Genomic DNA, 19,749 nt, shown 5'->3' with positions numbered 1-19,749 from the left:
CATATTAATGCTAAGTACAAGCTCCACTGTGCCAGACATTCTCCTTCCCAGACCCTACGAGGAAAGGAGATAGAAGCCAAAGGGAAGAGTGCCAGGTCAGACTTTACTATCAAAATGTGATCAGGTACCAGCCCCTGCCCTCCAAAGGATGGAACTTACTGACTGAAAAAAAAAAAAAAACAACTGTCCCTCTCTTAGGGCAAAGGACACTTTCCGAGAGAATTCTATGCTTGGAGAAGAAGAGACACAGGCCAGAACACTTGTTACAACTAAGAAATACCATTTTATTCAGTACACAGAAGCAGACAGACCGTCATCTAGACCCACCTCTAAGTGGGCACCAAGTAGAGGCTTAAACTCTTTTGCCCAGGTTCATTTTCCAATGGGACTCTGAAGTCCTAATAGGTCAAATCAGAGAGCAGGAGTAGGGATGTTGGGCAGCTTCTCAATAAGGGAAGCATCAGCTTGTGGTAGGCTTTTCCAGGCAAGTTCTAGGAACCCATACTGGGCAATGCCCACAGACTGCAGAGTATGCACGGTGTTCTGTCCATGGAGGGGTATCACATCCTGGAATTCTAGGGGACCTACATGTGCTTGGAAACCACCACAGAACAAGCCATAGAACAACCGCTCACCAAGTACCAGTTCCTTGGTCTTCAGAGCCTTTTTATAGATAGCCTCTTGGGGTTGGGGTTCCTCTCTCTGCAGCAACTCTAATAGAAGCCTCTGGATCCGGGGGGACTTAAGTTGGTACAGATCCATGAGCTGGTAGAATTGTTCCATCCAAGCAGTGCTGTCTTCTGCATATCGCTGCTGCAACATCTGCAAAATATGGTATAGTGCCACAAATGTCTCCCATCGAGGTACTTCTTCCCTTTTTTTAGAGACGGTCTGTGTCTTCTTCTCTACCTTGGGCAATTTGGGAAACCTGCTCTTACCCTTAAAAGCCCAGAATTCCTTTTGAAACATCAGTGCTAGGGTTTGTTTGTCCACAGAGGCATAGGCACCTGTTAAAATGTCTCTTGTGGATGGATAAAAATGTCGCATTTCCATCTCTTTGTGAATATTGGATAACTGTTGTATCCGCTCACTCCTGTAAGGTTCTCCTAAAAGATGCCAATTTACAGCCTTTGGGACTTGAATCCTTTTGTTTGCTGATGGTAACACAGGTGGAGGGATAGGCAGTGCTTTCTTCTTTGCTTTGGGAAATTTGGGGAGCTCACCCCTGCCCTGCAAAGCCCAGAAGTCCTTCTGGAATAGCAAAGCCAGGGATTTTTTGTCCACAGTGGGATAGAGAGCTGTGGCAAGATCTCTTCTGTTTGGATAAAGGTGCTTTCTCTCCTTCATAGCAGTGGATACCTGTTGTGCCTCCTTCTTCCTGTAGGATTCAGCTAAGAGATACCCCTTGAGAGTCTGTGGGGCAGGAATCCTCTTGGTGGCTGCTGGTAACACTGGTTCAGGAATAGGGAATGGCTTTAGCCAGCTCTCCTTTTCTTTTCTTCTAATTGGAGGGATCACTTTTAAGTGCGTTGGACTCAAAACATCCTTAGAGAGTTGCGATATATCCGTGTGACTTAGCTCTTGGTTCTGCCTGAGGTGTTTAGCTATGGCCTTAAGATTAGCCAGATGCATCCATTTCAAGAATTCCTTTCAATTGAAGTCTCTAAGGAACTGGCTCAGTCGATGGAAACTCCCTGGGAAGTTGCTCTCCTCCTTCCAACCTTATTAAAGCATTGTTAATCCAGTCCTCATCTAAGAAGCTTGCTTCTGAATAGCCTGGCCTTTGGTATATATGAGCTGGCATCTCAGGTGAAAAGGCAAGGGTTGGGGCTGGAGTTGGGGCCTGGCCCTCAGATTTCCCTACTGGGAAATCCCGATGATACCATACAAACCACTTCCACCTGCCACCTGTGGGCCTGTGTTCAAGTTTCTGTTGTTCCATGATCATATCAGATAGTTGAGACTTTGGCTTATGGAGGTTTTCGGGGGTCTGGGTCTCTAAGTCCGTTTCCATGGCTTGTAAAAAAAATGTCCCTGGCTTTCTCCAAGAGCATATTCCCTTGTCTTCCCCATGAACTTGTTGTGGGATGTACTCCAAGAATTTGACTGTCTTCTCCTTCAACCAAATCTAAACGATCTAACATTTTCAAGGGCTTACCCCCCTTTTCCCTCATGGCTTCCTGGAGTGGTAACTTTAAGGAGACTTTTGGAAAGCTTGGCCACATAGCCTTGTCCATAGGTATGAAGCTTTCCTGCATTCTCTCTTTCTTAAAAAGCATTTTCCTTCTAGCTGTTCCCTCCCTTGCCTCAGCAAGATCTTCACCTGCTATCACTAGCTTGGATAAGCTCACTCCCTCCTTTGGGAGTGCTGTCTCTACACCCTCTGTTTCTTCCTTTTTATTTTTCTCCACCTTCTCCAGCTTCTCCTCCTCCTTTTCCTCCTTACTAAGGCTCTCCTCCTCCTCACTCAGATGCTCCTCCTCCTCTTCTCTCAGGCTCTCCTGCCTCAGGCTCTTTTCCTCCTCCTCACTCAGACTCTCCTCCTCCCCTCGCTCAGGCTCTCCTCTTCCTCCTCCTCCTCCTCCTCCTCACTTATTTGCTCCTTCTCTTCCTCACTTTGGCCCTCCTTTTTCCTCTTAGTCAGCCTCTCTTCCTTCTTAGTCAACATCTCTTCCTTTTTCCTTGTTTGAGTCCAACTCTTTTTCTTATGCTTCTTAGCCACGCCCTCTAGTTTCTCTTCCCTCAGGCTTACCTTCTTTATCCTCTTCTGAATCAGACATTTCCCTTTCTCCTTCTTGGGCAGGATCTCCTCTTCTGCAGTCAGACTCAACTCCTCTTTTCCCTTCTTGGGGGAAGGTAGACCTTTCTCTATTTCCTTCTCAATCAAGTTCTCATAGAATTCCTCAAGCAGTGTATTTCTCATATTCTCTAACAACCACTTCACCTGGATCTTTTTTGATTCATTTTCCTCAATCCTCTTCAGAAGCTCCTCTAGCTGCGTTTTTTCTAACAGATATTGCTCCTGGATCTCCTTTAACATACTCTCTACCTGGATTTTATCTAATAGTGGCTTTTTCTGGACCTTCTCCAATAACTTTCGGTCTTCCTCCAAGCTCTCTTCATCAGGCAGTGTTCTTCTTTCCTGAGTCAGTTCTGTATCTTCTTCAGTTACTTCTATTTCTTCCAAAGGCACATTACTCATTTATCTGATTATCCTACTCAGGATCTTCAACAGTTGATTCTCTTTCATCCTTAATTTTTTTTCTGTGGATCTAGCCTCCTTTTCTTCATAACTAATTCCCTTTTCCATATCCAGTGTCCTCATTGTCTCTATTCTCTCCTCTTTGATTATTTTCTCTTTAGTCCTAATGTCATAAACCAGTTTCTTCTCTTCCTGGGACAATGTGCCCTTTTTGTCCATAATTTCTTTCTCTTCTTTGAATATTTTTTCCCCTCTTTTAACTGTGGAAATGCCTTCCCTGGCTATTGCCTTTTCTTTCTTGGCAATATGCCTCTCTTTCTTGGCAACTTTTCTACCTTTCTGGGCCAGTCTCTTCTCCAATGTTCTTGTCTCTTTTTCCTTGAACTGTTTCTCCATTTCACCAGCCTTTTCTTCCATTTCAAGTGACAATTTCCCTTTTTTCCAGGCTGGCTGTTTTTTCTGCTCAACCTCTGTCTCCTCTTTCCAGGACCATTTCTTCTCCTTTTGACCCCATATTCTCTCTTTCTGGGCCTGTTTCTCCTGTTGTACGGCCAGTTTCTCTTTTCCCCAGGTCCACTGTTTTTCTTCCTCAGTTGCTTTCTTATCTTTTCTGATCCATTTCCCCTCTTTCTTGGCCTGTTTCTCTTTTTCCATGACCTGTTTCTCTTCTTTTTGGGAGCTTTTCTCGATTTTCTCCTTCTTTTTCTCCTCTTCTGGAGCCAGCTTCATTTTTCCTCTCACCCACTGGGTTCTTGCCTCAGTCTTTTTCTCCACTTTTCGAGCCCATCTCTTCTCTTTCCAAGCTTGTCTCTCTCCTTCCTGGGCCTGTGTCTTCTCTTCCTGGGCCTGTCTTTTCTGTTCCCAGGCCTGTCTCTCTCCTTCCTGGGCCTTTGTCTTCTCTTCCTGGGCCTGTCTCTCTCCTTCCTGGGCCTGTCTCTTCTGTTCCTGGGCCTGTCTCTTCTCTTCCTGGGCCTGTTTCTCTTTCTGTGACCATTTCTCCATTTCCCCAACTGGTTTCTCTTTTTCTAGGTTCAGTTTCTTTCTTTCCCAGTCTGCTTGTCTGTTTTCTGCAGCCTCTTTCTCTGCTTTCTGAGCCTGCCTTTCTCTCTGGTCTTGTTTCTCCTGTTCTTCCTGTTCCCCAACTTGTTTTTTCTTTTCATGAATTTGTTTCTTCTTTTTATGGGTCTGTTTTTCCTCTCTTCTATACCATTTCTCCTTTTTTGGGGTCAATTTATTCTCTTAATCTTTCAAGTTCTCTCTTTCTAACACTTCTTTTCCCTCTTCTCCAGACAGTTCCTCTTCTGTAAACAAATGTTCCTCTTCTGGGGTCAATTTCCCCCTTTTCCAGGCCTGTTTCTCTCCTTCCTCAATATGCTTCTCCTTTTGCCGTAGGTGTTCCCTCTTTCTGTGAGATGGTTTCTTCTCTTCTCTAACTTGTTTTTCTCTATCCACGATTAGTTCCTCTTCTTCCCAGGCTAGTTTTTCCTCTTCCCAGGCTAATTCCTCTTCTTCCCAGGCTAGTTTTTCCTCTTCCCAGGCTAATTCCTCTTCTTCCCAAGCTAATTCCTCTTCTTCCCAAGCCACTTTCTCTTCTTCCCAGGCTAATTCCTCTTCTTCCCAGGCCACTTCCTCTTCCTTCCAGGCCACTTCCTCTTCTTTTCCAGCCAGGTGCTCCTTTTCCCTGACCAGCTCCTCTTCTTCCTCACCCAGCTCCTCTACCGTCTGGGCCAACTTACTCTCTTTCCAGACCAGCAATCCCTCTTCCTCGGCACATGTGCCTTCTTCCTATGCCAGTGTCCTCTTTGCCCAGGCCAGCTTCTTTCTTTCCAGAGTAGACTTCCCCTTCTTCCAGGCCACTTTCTTTCCTTTCTCTAGAAGTTTCCCCTCTTCTCCAGTCAATGTCTTGTCTTCTAGGACTACCTTCTGCTTTTTCTTGGTTAGTTTCTTTTGTGGGAAAGCCAGTGTTTCTTCTTCCCAAGCCATTCTTCCTTCCTCATGGGTCAGTTTCTTCTCATCCTTGACTGGTTTCTCCTTTTCTTGCAATGATTTTTTTTCTGGCTTAGTCAGTTTTTTCTCTTCCTCAGCTATATTCCCTTCTTGCTTGGACAGTCTCCTTACTTCCTTTTTTAATTTTCTTTTCTCTAAGTCTAGGTGATCTTCTAAGAAAGAAACTTTCTTTTTCTTCATTTGAGAAAATGCCTTGCTCTTTAATGCTTTTTTATCCTCTCGTTCCCTCAATTCCACTGTCCCTAAAGCTCCTTTATCTACTTCTTCTATTATGATGGGTGATTCTTTCACTGTTCTCTTTTTCAATTCTGATGACAATCCTCTTGAGACCTTTAATAGGGGGCATATCTCTTGGAAGAGATCCCAGCTAGGCTGTCGGTCAGCAAGCATCACCTGAGCCAACTCCACCAACTCTTTACCCAGGTCCTGTAACATTCCTGGATGGGAACTTGCTATCCTTGAGGTGACAAGATTGCAAATGTCATCCCGCCAAGAACTGATGTCTACTCTACTTGGGTATCCAGGGGTCCCAGACAAACCACAGCCACTCTTTTTAACTTTCTTCCTTATAACTTCTTTTTGTTCAGGAACTTGTATGACTTCTTCCTTGGGCTCTTCTGTAGCCACCTGTGAAATATCCTGCAGGTCTATTTTCTCTACACTCTTCACATCTGCTTTCTTGAGGCCTTTTTGCACTGCCCCTTTCCAAAGCATTCTCATGTGTGCTTTTCTTTTCAGCTGAGAAATAACACCATCATCTTTCTTGTCATGTTGATCTGTGGCTTTTGTGACGTCTGTGACCTCCACGGCCTCTGTGTCTCCCAAGGCTTCTGTGGCCTGCAATGTGACCTCCTTTGATTCAGCATTATCCTGGGATTGGACTGGGATGAAAGTGCTTAGTGGAAGTTCTGGTTCTAAGACAACATCCTTCGTGTCAATTTTCCCTGATTTCCTGGCCTCTCTTCGTTCACCTTCCTCCTCTGAAGGCACTACCACAGAGCTAAATGATCCAAATTCTGTCTCTCTGTGCTTCTTGGCAACTCTCAGGTCCTTTTTAACTGCAGAGACATTGAGAGAAAAATAGTTAAGAAAAACAAAGGATGTGAGTGAGATACTTTGTAATATCTAGTTCAGTGGACTTCCAAAAAAGATAAAAAGGCTAAGGGGGCTGAGGCTTTAGAAATGCTCTTGGCTTCATCATAACTCCCAGAGCCTAAAGAAATAAGACCTTGGTATTTGTTGTGAGGTAAATCTTTCCCAGGAGTGTTACTTTTTGTGAACAATATCCTTCCACTTAACTCTGTTCCCAGTGATATTTTTTGATATACCTTGACCTTACTGACCCTGTCTTTTGTGGCCCCAGAGATGGCCCCCAAAGACACCCCAAATATCACCTCACATACTAAGCTTTTTGCTCCTTGCTTGAAAATGTCTCTTGCTTTTCTTCAGTTTGGTAGTCTTTTCAGACACTGTCAAAGGTATGAGTGTTTTTTCAGCAAGGGCTTCAAGTTCACCAGCCTTTGATGTATCAAAAGAAAAAGGAAGTGGTTTGTCTTTCTGCAGTAAGGTCAGGTTTTCATTTAGCCGCTGCTCCACATGAGTAAGTAGGAACCTGATATCTGTAGCTTGAATCCCCAGCAGCAAGTCCAGAGAGGCTTCTCCTATAATTTCTTGCCTATAAATGTCACAAGAGAAGAGAGACAATGCTGAGTCACTGATAAAAGAAAATTAAAATAAAAAAGAAGATATGATGGAAGAGGAAGGGATAAGGTGCCCATTGAGTACAGAGAAAGCTGAAGTAAAAGATGGATAAAGAGGAAAGAGTAGTCAGGGTGAGGTGATACAAGATGCTTCTTTGGTTCAGATATTTGCAGATTTGAGACTTGAGGAATCTTAAGTAAAGGAGGAAATGATGGAAGGAAAGGCTAGTTAATGATCAGGAAAAAAGGGCTAGATGTTGGGGAAAAGATCAAGCAGAAACAAAGATCACAGAGAGAGGAACATAGAAAAAGGGCTGTGGAAAAGGGGAAGGGGCACTCAGATTCTGAACGTTAGAAGCTAAAAGGAATCAGAAGAAGGGAGGTCTACCAACCAACTCACTTCATTTCCTGTAAAGTTTCTTGTTTCTGCAGCAGGCGCACCAGCATGGTCTTAGTTTGGATGCCTGTGACTCCGCACAGACTCATCATTGTCCATCAATCCCATAGTCAATGGAATAGCAAAGAGACGGCTCATGAGGCCTAGCCTATCCAGCCCCTCCCAGGCTAGTGCACGGATACGTGGATTGGAATGGGTTGTATCGTCCAGAAGGCGACGGGCAGCCTCAGAGCACAACTTTGGAGATACTTGGTAAGTAGCAAAAATTTATGCTAGGACACTAAAACATTTTTTGTATTTCTCTACAGAACAGCAAATTGTGAAGTTGAGGACAGTCTCAATTAAATTATCCATAAACCCTTCACTAAATTTTCTTTCCATCTAATTTTGATTTATTGTGCTCATGAGCATAACAAAAGGCATTCCACCCCACTCTTTGGATTTATCCACTTGTGTACTCACTGAGATTCTCTCTTATACCAGATTCATAGGTGATAGTTCCTTGGATGTGATGGGCTCAGCCATGTCCCAGTCCTTATCTTGGTAAGGTGAATGCAGATCACACTGCAGAAAGATTGGGGTACCTTCAGGCCAAAGACGAGCACGAATCACTGAATTGGGGATGTAGCCATCAGGAGCAAAGGGCCACTGCCATCCTCGACCAAAGAAGTGCTGTAATATATGGTAGAGGCTGAGTCTATCCCAGCCAGTCAGGCGTAAGCGAGCAGGAACCATGTGTGGGAGACGATCATGCTTGTGGTCAAGAGCAGACAGATCAATATCCTTATCCTTCAAAAACTGCAATTGAGATCTTTCTTGAATCCCAAAGGGTCTGCCTCTCTCTTCCTCTACAACATGGGGCACAGTACTGTCAAAGGCAATGACCCGTTTATTGATGAGGGGTTCTAGCCCTTGTAATTCCTGCAGCCCTTGTCCAAGACAGACAAATTTGGGCACAAATACTATTTCAAAAGAATAGAAGAAGCTAGGCAGGAAGGGCTTAGAGACTTCTTGTATTTCATCTGCATTGTTTAGGGTAACTAGATGAATCAGCAGGGCTGGAGGTAACAATTTTAAGCAGGATACCAGGTAGAGACTCTGATTGAAGTCAAAACCAGGTCACCCCAATCATTGGCAAAGCAGAGTGGGCCAAAATGCAATGCTGAGTCCAACTCAGCTACAAGGGTACCATTAAAGTCCCACATCCAGACTGTGCCATCAATGGCCCTGTGACAAAAAGTTTCAGAGAAAGGCAGACATCAAATGAAGTGATGGCACACTGGTGCAGGCATTTTGTCTCTCTAAATTTGGAGTTTTGTTTTGATTCTGAAGATGCTGGCAAGTCTTGATAATGCCAGAGACGCCAGCAGCGGTCCTCAGTGATGGCCCCCACAGAACCAGGTAGGAGTATCACATGTTTTAGAGGACAACTACTGAGAATTTTCCTGAGAGGTTGCAGGATTACCTTGTTTGCCTGAAGCACAGCCTCCATTAGGTGTACAAAGTTATCCATGCCATAGGAACAGAGCAAGGAGTTTTCCTGGGGCTCTTCCAGGGTAGACAGTGCCAATACTGCTCCAGAGTGAACAGTCTTCTCTATTCGGGCACAGCTGTAGTGGGAAAGGATTCTCACAATGCCACTCTGGTGCCCACAGAACATCAGTCCTTGTAAGCCCTTAACCAAATGGGACCGCCCATAGGCCAGGCATCTTATGCTATCCTCAGAGTTTACTGAAGTGTGCACTACATACTTGGCTGTGCAAGGAGAGCGGGTTGCATCAAACACCAGCACATCAGAACTGCCTGTCGCCACAAAAAGCTCCTCTCTGTCTGAGTCATAGGCCCAAGCCACAGCCTTATCCATAACAAGTAGAGGCCAGGTTATAACCAAGAGATTCCCTGTTACTGGAGATAGGAAGTGCAACAAACCATCCTCAGTGGCACAGAGGATCCAGGTCCAATTATGGCCACAGCAGACCCACTGCACCTTCTGGGGAGCAGAACCACAGACATTGAAGAGACTATAAAAGTAAGGCAGGTGGTGCAATGAGAAAGTATAAGTAGTCTGGCTGAAAAACGTGGTGTTATCAACAAACTGCACTTTCTGCAGATCCTCATCAACATCCAGCTGCCGTAGCAAGTTCCCAGAAGTGAGATTCCACTCCCTGACTATGCCCTCACTGCCTGCTGTTAGTAAGGTGTGAGTCTCTGGTCGACTATGGACACATACCACTGATGAGGAATGGGCCTGGAAGCTGTGGAGGAAGTTGCCCTGGTCTAGACCCCAAGCATGGATCTCCCCAGCCCTGCTTCCAGCATAGAGATAGCCCTGAGAGATACAAGTGAAGGACCAGGTAATGGAGGAGCCACTTGCTATGGGAGTAAAACTCTTTACCTCTTCCAGTTGACCCTGGCCTTGGTGGGTGAAGGCCCTCATTGTATTCTCACACAGAGCCAGGAGGGAGCCCTGGGGTCCATTCAAGGAAAAGCCCTGTACAAGCTCATGACCAGGCATGGGCACACTTTGAGCCATCTGGAGGCCCTTGCCATTTGGTAAGATAAACCAGGTAACCACAGCCCCTAATGTGCCAGACAGCAGCATCTCAGTTTCTGAATCATAGCAGAGGCAGCTGATGGAGAAACGGCAGGGCACCATACCCAGAGATTTGAAAGCTCTGTGGTGATCTGCAAAGAGCCGCAGGCACAAGTCACCACAGTAAGCAATGAACATGTGATAGGAACCAGTGTGGACCATTGCTTGGATGGGTGGCACTTGATCCACCAAGGGAAACTCCATCTTCTCTACAATCCCTTTCACGCCTTCATCATTTTTCTGTATCCAAAGTACTGCCTAGGAGAGGATGAGAGACAGAAGCCTGACCACGGAGGAAGATCATCTCCCAAAAGAGCGGGATGGGGAAGGGCTGAAAGTTTACATCCTTTTTCCTCTTTGGGGGCCAAGGAAAGCCTGGACAGCTTGAATGTGGAGTTTCCTAGTACTAGGAGGTGGGTATGTGGTAGAAGCAACATGCTTAAGGTCCTTTCTTTGGCCTTCAGTTCAATTTATGGGGAATATGAATTTTGCTGGCCCTAATGACTAGAGGTGAGGAAGGATCACTGCCTCCAGGTCAAATTAGGACATGGAGATGGACACTTAATTTAGCTAATATAGGGGTAGTTTAGGTAATGATGCATATAAATTGTATTAAGGATGAAAAAAAATAGGTAATTTCACCTGCATTTGTGTAGCATATGGTTCCACCCAGTTTAAGGAGACGAAGTAGTTGGCGTTGATGGAGTAGAAGCAGACGAATGGCATGTTATTGGGATGGCAGGATTCCTGGTATAGAGCCTCAGGCCAGTCACTCAGTATAACCACATCATTCTTTAGTTCTTCTTCATCAACCTGAGAGAAAGGAATGGTCTGCATCAAGAAGCCTGAGACATGCTCATTTATTCATTTAATAAATATGAATTAAGAGATTAGTGGACATTTGCATTTTGGTTTTTTTTAGACAGTCAACATTTATTCACCCTACTACTAGAAAGCATTGTTTGAGAAGTCATCTCTCCCCAATCCTCAGTTTGAAACAGAATGCATCTCAATTGATCAAAGTCCCCTCCAGCCGAGGTTTCATAAGAGAATTAAGTCCTAACATCCTAAGGTATCCATTCCACATAATAAATTAATTTCTCTCCTACATATCTGTTGTTCAGATGAAGAACCAAAGTTGAGAAAGGCTGGTAAGTTCTGTGACAGACACTAGAAAAACAATGTTAAACAAAGAAGACATGACCCTGGCTCTCAAGAAGGTAAGAGCCCAATGGGGGAAACAAACATTAAACAAAAAATTACAACTGACTGTTCAAAACAAATAAGTGCTCTGTAAAAAAGGATTATAAACCTATATGATCATGAGAAAGGAACCAAATCTTGGCAAATATCTATACCTGCCATAGTTGGAACAATTCTTCAAAGTTCCTGCCTATACCCAAAGGAACCTTCCTGTCACAATCACACATGCATGATATACTGCATATGGGAAACTCATACTTCACAGACAAATAATAGAATGCCTGCCCTGTGTGATAGCTAGACCCTGTGGCATGCACTTCTTTCACTATCCTTATGTCCGTCCAAGGAAAATGTATGCTATTCCCAACGTGGAGTTAGCTGTGCTTCAGATTTAACATTCTGTATTCTGCCTATATATATACATATATATATATACATATATATATATATATATATATATATATATATAGAGAGAGAGAGAGAGAGAGAGAGAGAGAGAGAGAGAGAGACCTTCTGACATATTACAAACTAGAACATATACAGTACACTACCTCCCAGGGAAGTAGCATATGCCAGTGATATCTGTATATGAACTCTTCATACTAATGAATCAAAACTAAGGTTCATGTAGTTTATCTTTGGGATGTCTGTGCTATACCTGCCTCCTGAACATGCTCTATGAATCTAACCCTCCTAGTTTCTCTACATCAAAATTTCTGCTATTAGTACCTAAGTTATAAAGTAAAATACTAATTAAACTGAAATATTAATACTTCTTTCTTACAATGTCCACCATATCTTTTTCCTGCATCCACAAAGGATGTGAGACTATACTGAGGCCAATGTCTGCACTCAGAATCTCTCTTCTCCCTACCACTTCTCCTTTTTTAGCTCTCTTGAGAGCTTCTATCACCATTATCATTGCTGATTCAGTGGTTGCAGCAGAGTTGAGAGAAAGGACCTTGCTGTCTGAGCTCTCAATCCTCCATCCCTTTTAACTGTAACAGAAAGGCCATCTATATATCCCTTATTACATTAATCACTTTCTTTTCTCCTTTTCAGCCTTGATGTATAAACAATTCTTTCATTTATTCAACAGTATTAATACTTTTCTACAAAGAACACTAAAAGGCTAAGAATATCTGTGCCTGACACTACTGTTGCCTACTTTATATCAATCCCCCTCTCCTCCTGCCTCCTTCCATCCTAATAAAAGTTTAATTTTGTTCAGAGTGATCATGGACCAGAAAATCTTGCAACACAGAGTGACACTCTGGTGCTCTAAGACTGGCACAGCCCTAAGCACTCTGCCCTTCCCTCTTCTACCTACTATTTGATGTGATACCTGGAAGTGCAGTCACTATCAAGTAATTTTAAGACAATAAGTGAACTTATTAAGGATGGTGGAAAAGAAAAAAAAAGATCCTGGTCCTTGACATGTAAGACAAACATGACTTCTACTGGTTTAAACTGTAAGTCCATTTCCTATTACTTGCAACAGAACATGTACTAATTATACCTAATACTACTATCTTAATCTAGAAGGGGGAGTTGTTTAGAGGTATGGGAGGACCTTTCCAAAGCTATGCACATGTTGTCCAAGCTACAGCCTGCCTTGGCAGGGACAGTTAATCAGTCTATCCCACCATTGTGTATCTCATACACATCACCTTTATATTCTGCAGGATCTTATTTATGAAGCGTTTCAAATCCTTCCACTCAGGAATAAGTCTGTGTGAAGATGATATCCTAGTCATATTCCAGCTCTTTACAGACATCTTGGATTACAGAACCTGTGGAAAGTAAAAGTGACTTAATCACATCTGATGTTAGACTGGAAATTAAGGAAACTGAGAAAGAAGAAAGATCAACAAGATAAGTTAGAGAAGGGCAGAAGCAAAAGTACTCCTTTAGAAACAGGTGAAACTCCTTTATTTCAAAAGAATAGGGGTGAGAATAAACTGCTGAAACATGCAACACCATGGATGAATCTCAAAAACGACACTGAGTAGAAGAAGCCAGATAAAAAATATTGTATTATTCTGTTTATATGAAATACTAGAAAAGAGTAAACTAACCTTTAGGGACAGAGGGCAGACCAGTGGTTACTTGGGGCCAAGGAGTCAAAGAGGTTCCCTGGGAAAAGGTAAAAGGAAACTTTTCATGGTGATGGAAATTGTCTACATGTTAACTCTGGTATGGTATACCACATGGGTATATACATTTCTCAAAACTCATCAAAATGTAAACTTAAAACGGGTACACTTTATTTGCATGTAAATTATACCTAAATAAATTTGATTTTTAAAAGAAGATAGGAGACAAACTGAATAACAAAATGCAGCAGGAGAGAGCTGTTAGGTGAGTTAAGATGAGTCAGTTATGGCATAGCTGAAATAATAAAGGGAACTGGCTTCACAGCCCTCCCTTAACTCTCTTCATTGAGTAGCTCATTTTTGTTTACATAATTATATCTATTAACCATCTAAAACTTCATATATGTGAAAGTCACTCACTTGTTCAACAAATATTTACTCAGTGCTCATAAGCTCTGTGCTGAGAGCTGGAGATAAAACAGTAAACAAAAATAACTATCTGCCTGTGTGGAGTTGACCATTCTAGTATGGAAGGCAGACACTGAACAAGTTAAATAGACTTCCAGTTCTGGCAAGCCTATGAAAATAACCCGAAAACCTCCCACTATAAACTCCTAGAACTTCTGTGCAAAATAACAAGTAGCTGAGCTCCAAGACCAGAAATGGCAGGGAGGGGGAATAGTACAATGAATGCAAACTGCTGCTGTGATGGTCCTGGGAATGGTGGGGCCCATAAGAAATAGGGAGTTGGAACTGAGAGCCCTCTGAAAGACTAGGGACACCTGGCAAAAACAAACACAAACCTACTTTGGAGAGAGAAAGCTGTCTCATGACCAGCTTCCAAAAATCTACACACCTTTAAACTTTTTTTTCCAGGCATGAGTCAGAAACCTGCATCTCCCAAAATTACACGGGAGGAATTTCTCCAAATGGTTCTCTAACGTGCCCCTCATTTGGACTGACAAGAGACAAAAAAAAAAAAGAGGGAAAACACCACAGAACACACCAACAATTCTCTAAAGAAATCATCATTTTAAATCTAGAGCCAAGAAAGTAATGAGCTAAGAGACACAAAAATATTCACAATCTCTTAGCATGAATACTCTGGATAGGTTAATTTACACCTAATGTTCTCAAATGAAAATCCTAAAAACCTGAAAGTCCAGTTTAACATCCCCCACCTGTACCAGCTCAGTGTGGATCTCGCTCGCACACTCAGTGTGGATCCTCAGTCTCAGTTCCAGAAGGAGCAGAATGTCCCTTGTGCACACACTGGGAACATGCATGTCTGGCCCAATGTGTTGGTGGTGGCCTGAGGAACTCACTATCCCAGAACTTGCCCTGTGTGTACACAGCAGCTCACAGAGCTCTCATGTGGAACACTGTGGGACAGGGAGAGCAGTCAAGTGGCTGCCTGGGGCAAGGGAGTGCCGGCAGTGGGACATATAGTGCAGTTCCTGGGACTGTGAGGGAACTGTTTCCCAGGGAAGAGGGGACATTTGTATCCATGTATACAGGGTAATTCCTAGGGTCACACACACATAGGCCCAACACAAGAGGAATATGCAGAAAGGACCAGGAAGGACCCTATGCTTTGGCCTGAAGCTATTTACTAAACTCATTGCGTGGATAAACCCTGAAGGAGAACACTCCCATAGGACTGGAAAAGGTATTTTCTCTTCTTCTACTCCTCCTCCTCTTCCTCCTCCTTTTTCTTCTTCTTTTTGTTAGCTCCTGGAATCCAAGGAAAGCTCTAAAATAACACTAGCAGGATAGAAGCTTAAGAAACAGATGCCCCAGAGTCTAAATTCTGGTGATAACACACCAAAAATATAAAAATATCCAGCATATGACAAAAGGTTACAAAACATGCAAAGCAACAAGAAGAGATATCACAGGCAAAGAAGATGGTTAAAGAATTAGAAACCATCAATGAGGAGGACCAGACCTGGAACATACCATACAAAGACTTTAAAGAAATAGTCCTAAATATTCTCAAAGGGAAAAACATGGAAAAGTACTAAAGGAAAGCAGGAAAACAATAGTTGAACACAAAAAGAATATCAGTAGATAGATGGAAATTATGCAAAAGAACCAAACAGAGCTGAACACCATGGTAACATAAATGAAAAATTCCCTAGAGGGTTCAACAACAGATTGGAGCTGGCAGAAGAAAGAATCAGAGAACCTGAAGATAAGAAAATTGAAATCATCCAATCTGAGAAGCAGAAGGAAGAAAGAATGAAGAAAAGTGAACAGAGCCTGAGGAACTTACCAATATACTCATTGTGGGTATACCAGAAGAGAGATAGGAGCAAAGAGAATATTCACAGAATTAATGGCAGAAACTTCTCAAATTTAACAAAAGACAGGAATACTTACATCCAAGGCTCTCAACTAACTCCAAACAGGACAAACCCAAATGTCTGTAGACCCATGCCATGTGGTATATTATAATCAAACTGTTGAATGTCAAAATAAAGAGAATTCTGAAAGCCACAAGAGAGAAAAGAGAGAAGCAACATGGCGTGTACAAGGAAGATTCAATAATGTTAAGAAACAATAGAGGCAAGGCAGAGGGAGGACATATTTAAAATTCTGAAAGCAAAAAAAAAAAAATGCCGTCCAAAAATTCTATATCCAGCAAAAGTGTCTTTCAAACATGAGGGAGATATTAAGATACTTCCATATAAACAAAAGTTGAGGGAGTTCATCACCACTAAATTGGTTGTACAAGAGATGCTAAAGAATGTTCTGCAGGTTGAAAAGAAAGGACAATAGACAATAGATCAAAGCTGCATGAAGAAATAAAGATCTCCACTGAGGGTTAACAACATGGGTAATTATAAATGCTAGTAGTATAGTATTTTTTGTTTGCAACTCTAATTTTTATTCCTAGAGGACCTAAAAGACAACTGCATAACATGTAATGAGATCTGTGGTTTTGGACTCATAATGCATACACATGTGATTCATAACAAGAACTTCATAAAGGTGGGGGAATGGAGTGGTAAAGGAAAATAGTTTGTGTATACTATTTTTTTTCAATCTTCATTTTATTGAGATATATTCACATACCATGCAGTCATACAAAACAAATCGTACATTTGATTGTTCACAATACCATTACATAGTTGTACATTCATCACCTATATCAATCCCTGACACCTTCATTAGCACACACACAAAAATAACAAGAATAATAATTAAAGTGAAAAAGAGCAATTGAAGTAAAAAAGAACACTGGGTACCTCTGTCTGTTTGTTTGTTTCCTTCCTCTATTTTTCTACTCATCCAACCATAAACTAGACAAAGTGGAGTGTGGTCCTTATGGCTTTCCCAATCCCATTGTCACCCCTCATAAGCTACATTTTTATACAATTGTCTTCGAGATTCATGGGTTCTGGGTTGTAGTTTGATAGTTTCCGGTATCCATCACCAGCTACCCCAATTCTTTAGAACCTAAAAAGGGTTGTCTAAATTGTGCGTAAGAGCGCCCACCAGAGTGATCTCTCGGCTCCTTCTGGAATCTCTCTGCCACTGAAGCTTATTTCATTTCCTTTCACATCCCCCTTTTGGTCAAGAAGATGTTCTCCGTCCCACGATGCCAGGTCTACATTCCTCCCTGGGAGTCATATTCCACGTTGCCAGGGAGATTCACTCCCCTGGGTGTCTGATCCCACGTAGCGGGGAGGGCAGTGATTTCACCTTTCAAGTTGGCTTAGCTAGAGAGAGAGGGCCACATCTGAGCAACCAAGAGGCATTCGGGAGGAGGCTCTTAGGCACAATTATAGGGAGGCCTAGCCTCTCCTTTGCAGCATTGTGTATACTATTGACGTTAAGTTGTTACCAAAGCAAACAAGACTGTTATAGATTTAGGATGTTAAATTAAAGTCCAATGGTAACTACAAAGAAAATATTGGAGAATTTGCAAGTTCACAGATACAGAAATTAGAGTACAGGTTTCTGGGGCATAGAGAATGAGAGTCAATGCAAAATGGGAAAATGGGAAAATTTTAGTAATGAAAGGTGGTGCCAGTACCACATTGTTGTGGATGTGACTAAGCCCATTGAATGGCATGCTTGGGAGCAGGTGACATGGGAAACTGTATGTTGTATATATAGTCCCACAATTAAAAAAAAAAAAGAAAGAGCAACTAAGAAGACAATGGCAAATCAATGCAATACATTATCCTGGGTAAAATCTAGCAAGGTAAGAAAAAATGCCCAAAGTGATATTATTGGGACATATGAAATAACTGAAATATAAACTGTAAGCTTTATATCAATTTAAATTTCTTGAACTTGATAACTGGACTTAAGGCGGCTACATAAATGAATATTTTTGTTCTTAGGAAATGTACATGGGAATATTAAGTGTTCAAGGAGCATGATATATACAACTTACACTCAACTGTTCATAAAATGGATAAAAGGACAGACAGATAGACAGATAGTCAGAATGATATGGAAAATGGAGAAAATGGACCAAAAATTGGATCAGGGTATCTGGGGGCTAGGGGTGTGTTGGAGTTCTCTGTATGGAGTTTGTATTATTTTTTTAACTGTTCTGTTTCTTTGCAAGTAGATCAAAAGTAAAAGTAAAAAAAAAAAAAAATTAAGGAAACCACCAAAAAGAAAGAAACAAGTTCAATATATAATTTAACCAGTTTAGAGTTGGGGACAGGAAATAAAGAAAATGCAAATTAACCTAATAGAAGGAATAAAAGAAGGAAAATAAGAGGAGGAAAATTTGATATATAGAAAAAGAAAATAATGCAATTGGAAAAATTCTAAGTATGTCACTATCATAATTAACAGGCTAAATTAACCAAATGACAGATTCTCAGATTGGATTTTTTTTAATGAATAAGGTAGAGTTGTATGTTGTTTATGAAACAAATCTAAAATTCAAAAATAAGGAAATTTTAAATTATCATCATTATCATTGCTGTCCCTCAAAATCATTTAAAAGTAATACAGAGAATGAAAAAAAAATTTGCATTCTCAATATTCAGCAAAACTCAGGGAGTTAAGTATAATCTGTAGACAACAAATTACATATAAGTCCTAAAAAAAGCAGCTGAAATCAGGAATGCCTATGAGAGAGTGTTCTGGTTTTGCTAATGCTGCCATTATGCAAAATACCAGAAATGGATTGGCTTTTATAAAGGCAGTTTACTTGGTTACAACATTACAGTCTTAAGGCCATAAAAGCATCCAAGCTAAGACGTCAACAATAAGGTACCTTCAGAGAAGAATGGCCAATGGCGTCTGAAAAATCTCTGTTACCTGGGAAAGCATGTGGCTATTATCTGCTTCCTCCCAGGCAGCATTTCAAAATGGCTTTCTCCCAGGACATTTCCCTCTTGGCATCTAGGGGTATTCTCTTAGTCTTTCCCAGGCAAATTCTGGACTAGCAAAAGTCTACTTTCAACAGCTACCTCCAAAATATCTGTCTCAATTGCAGCTGCTCTGAGTTTCTTCTGCTTGTGAGCTTTTATAGGGCTCTAGTAAACTAATCAAGACCCACGCTGAAAGGGTGGGTCCACACCTCTATGAATATAATCTAATCAAAGGTGTTACCCACAGTTGGGTGGGTCACATCTGCATGGAAACAGCCTAATCCAAAGATTCCAACCTAATCAACACTAATACATCTGCCCCCACAAGATTAGATTAAAAGATCATGGCTGGACCCGGGAAGATGGCGGCTAGGAGAGACAGGGCAAAAAAAAACAGCTCCATGAAAAATACTAGATAAAAGCCAGAAAGTGACCCAGAATTCCAGTTCCAGCGATGCACCAGCTGGACAAGGTCTGCTAAATCCACAGGGACCATGCACTTGGTGAAACCGGGAGTCTATGTTCTGAAACAAGTGAATATCCAGCAGCCATGCTGTGGTGTGGGGAAACCGTGGCTTGGTGTTTGGAGTCGGACTAGTTCTTTTTTAAAAAACCCAAAAGCAGCTGCAGATATGGCAGCGAGAACCACACAGTGAAGTGTGGCAGGAACGGGCTGTGCCAACGCCTCAATATCTGGCATGGAAAATAGCCTATCATGCACCCACTGCTAATTGTCTCTGAGCAAGGAAGGCAGAGGGGAGCTAAAAGGGGAAAATAACCACGTCTCTTGCAGCCATCTTCCTGCGGGTTGGGAATGCTCCTGCCCTGCGCTGGCGCCACAGCCCAGAGCCACGCCAAAAAACCCAGTGTGACAGGAAGTGTTTCCAGTAACACACATGCCACAATATCGGGCATGGACAATAGCCTTTCACACACCCACAGCTAACTGTCCCAGAGCTAGAAAGGCAAAGCTATGCAAAAAGGGGAAAATTAACACGCCCCATACAGCCATCCTTTCAGCAGGCTGGGAACACCTCTACATGGCCGGTGGCCCAGAACTTCCCTTATGCGATGGAGCTCACCTGTGACATAGTACAGCCTTCCCTCAGCAGAGGCCCTGGGAGGACATGGCTTGGAAGAGGGACCCACTCGGAAATCCCAGAGACCATATGCCAATACCAAGGACTTGTGGGTCAGCGCCAGAGA

The 19,749-nt window shown here is 42.4% G+C and overlaps 2 protein-coding genes across 2 annotated transcripts in view; both read right to left on the bottom strand.

Moving 5' to 3' along the window:
* Positions 1-354: 354 nt before the first annotated feature.
* Positions 355-2,454, bottom strand: LOC119521458 (WD repeat-containing protein 87-like). The gene has a single exon (XM_037819763.1). The coding sequence runs from the start codon at positions 1,630-1,632 to the stop codon at positions 412-414; it is 1,221 nt and encodes a 406-aa protein (XP_037675691.1). The 5' UTR covers positions 1,633-2,454; the 3' UTR covers positions 355-411.
* A 1,872-nt stretch (positions 2,455-4,326) lies between these two features.
* Positions 4,327-19,749, bottom strand: part of LOC119521457 (WD repeat-containing protein 87-like) — a 41,917-nt gene continuing 26,494 nt past the window's right edge. The window contains 8 exon segments of the mRNA XM_037819762.1: positions 4,327-6,267; positions 6,613-6,884; positions 7,310-7,381; positions 7,383-8,415; positions 8,418-8,531; positions 8,534-10,157; positions 10,542-10,712; positions 12,773-12,895. Of these exon segments, the coding sequence (XP_037675690.1) occupies positions 4,988-6,267; positions 6,613-6,884; positions 7,310-7,381; positions 7,383-8,415; positions 8,418-8,531; positions 8,534-10,157; positions 10,542-10,712; positions 12,773-12,880 (4,674 nt within the window). The 5' untranslated portion in view covers positions 12,881-12,895 and the 3' untranslated portion in view covers positions 4,327-4,987.

The sequence above is a fragment of the Choloepus didactylus genome, chromosome 27, assembly GCF_015220235.1.
Source record: "Choloepus didactylus isolate mChoDid1 chromosome 27, mChoDid1.pri, whole genome shotgun sequence".
NCBI classification, from domain to species: Eukaryota; Metazoa; Chordata; class Mammalia; order Pilosa; family Megalonychidae; genus Choloepus; species Choloepus didactylus.
This window is presented reverse-complemented; position numbering and strand designations above follow the sequence as displayed.

What these genes read in the sequence shown, in the direction of transcription:
- LOC119521458 (XM_037819763.1), bottom strand. Translation starts at nt 1,632, where the DNA reads ATGCATCTGGCTAATCTTAAGGCCATAGCTAAACACCTCAGGCAGAAC.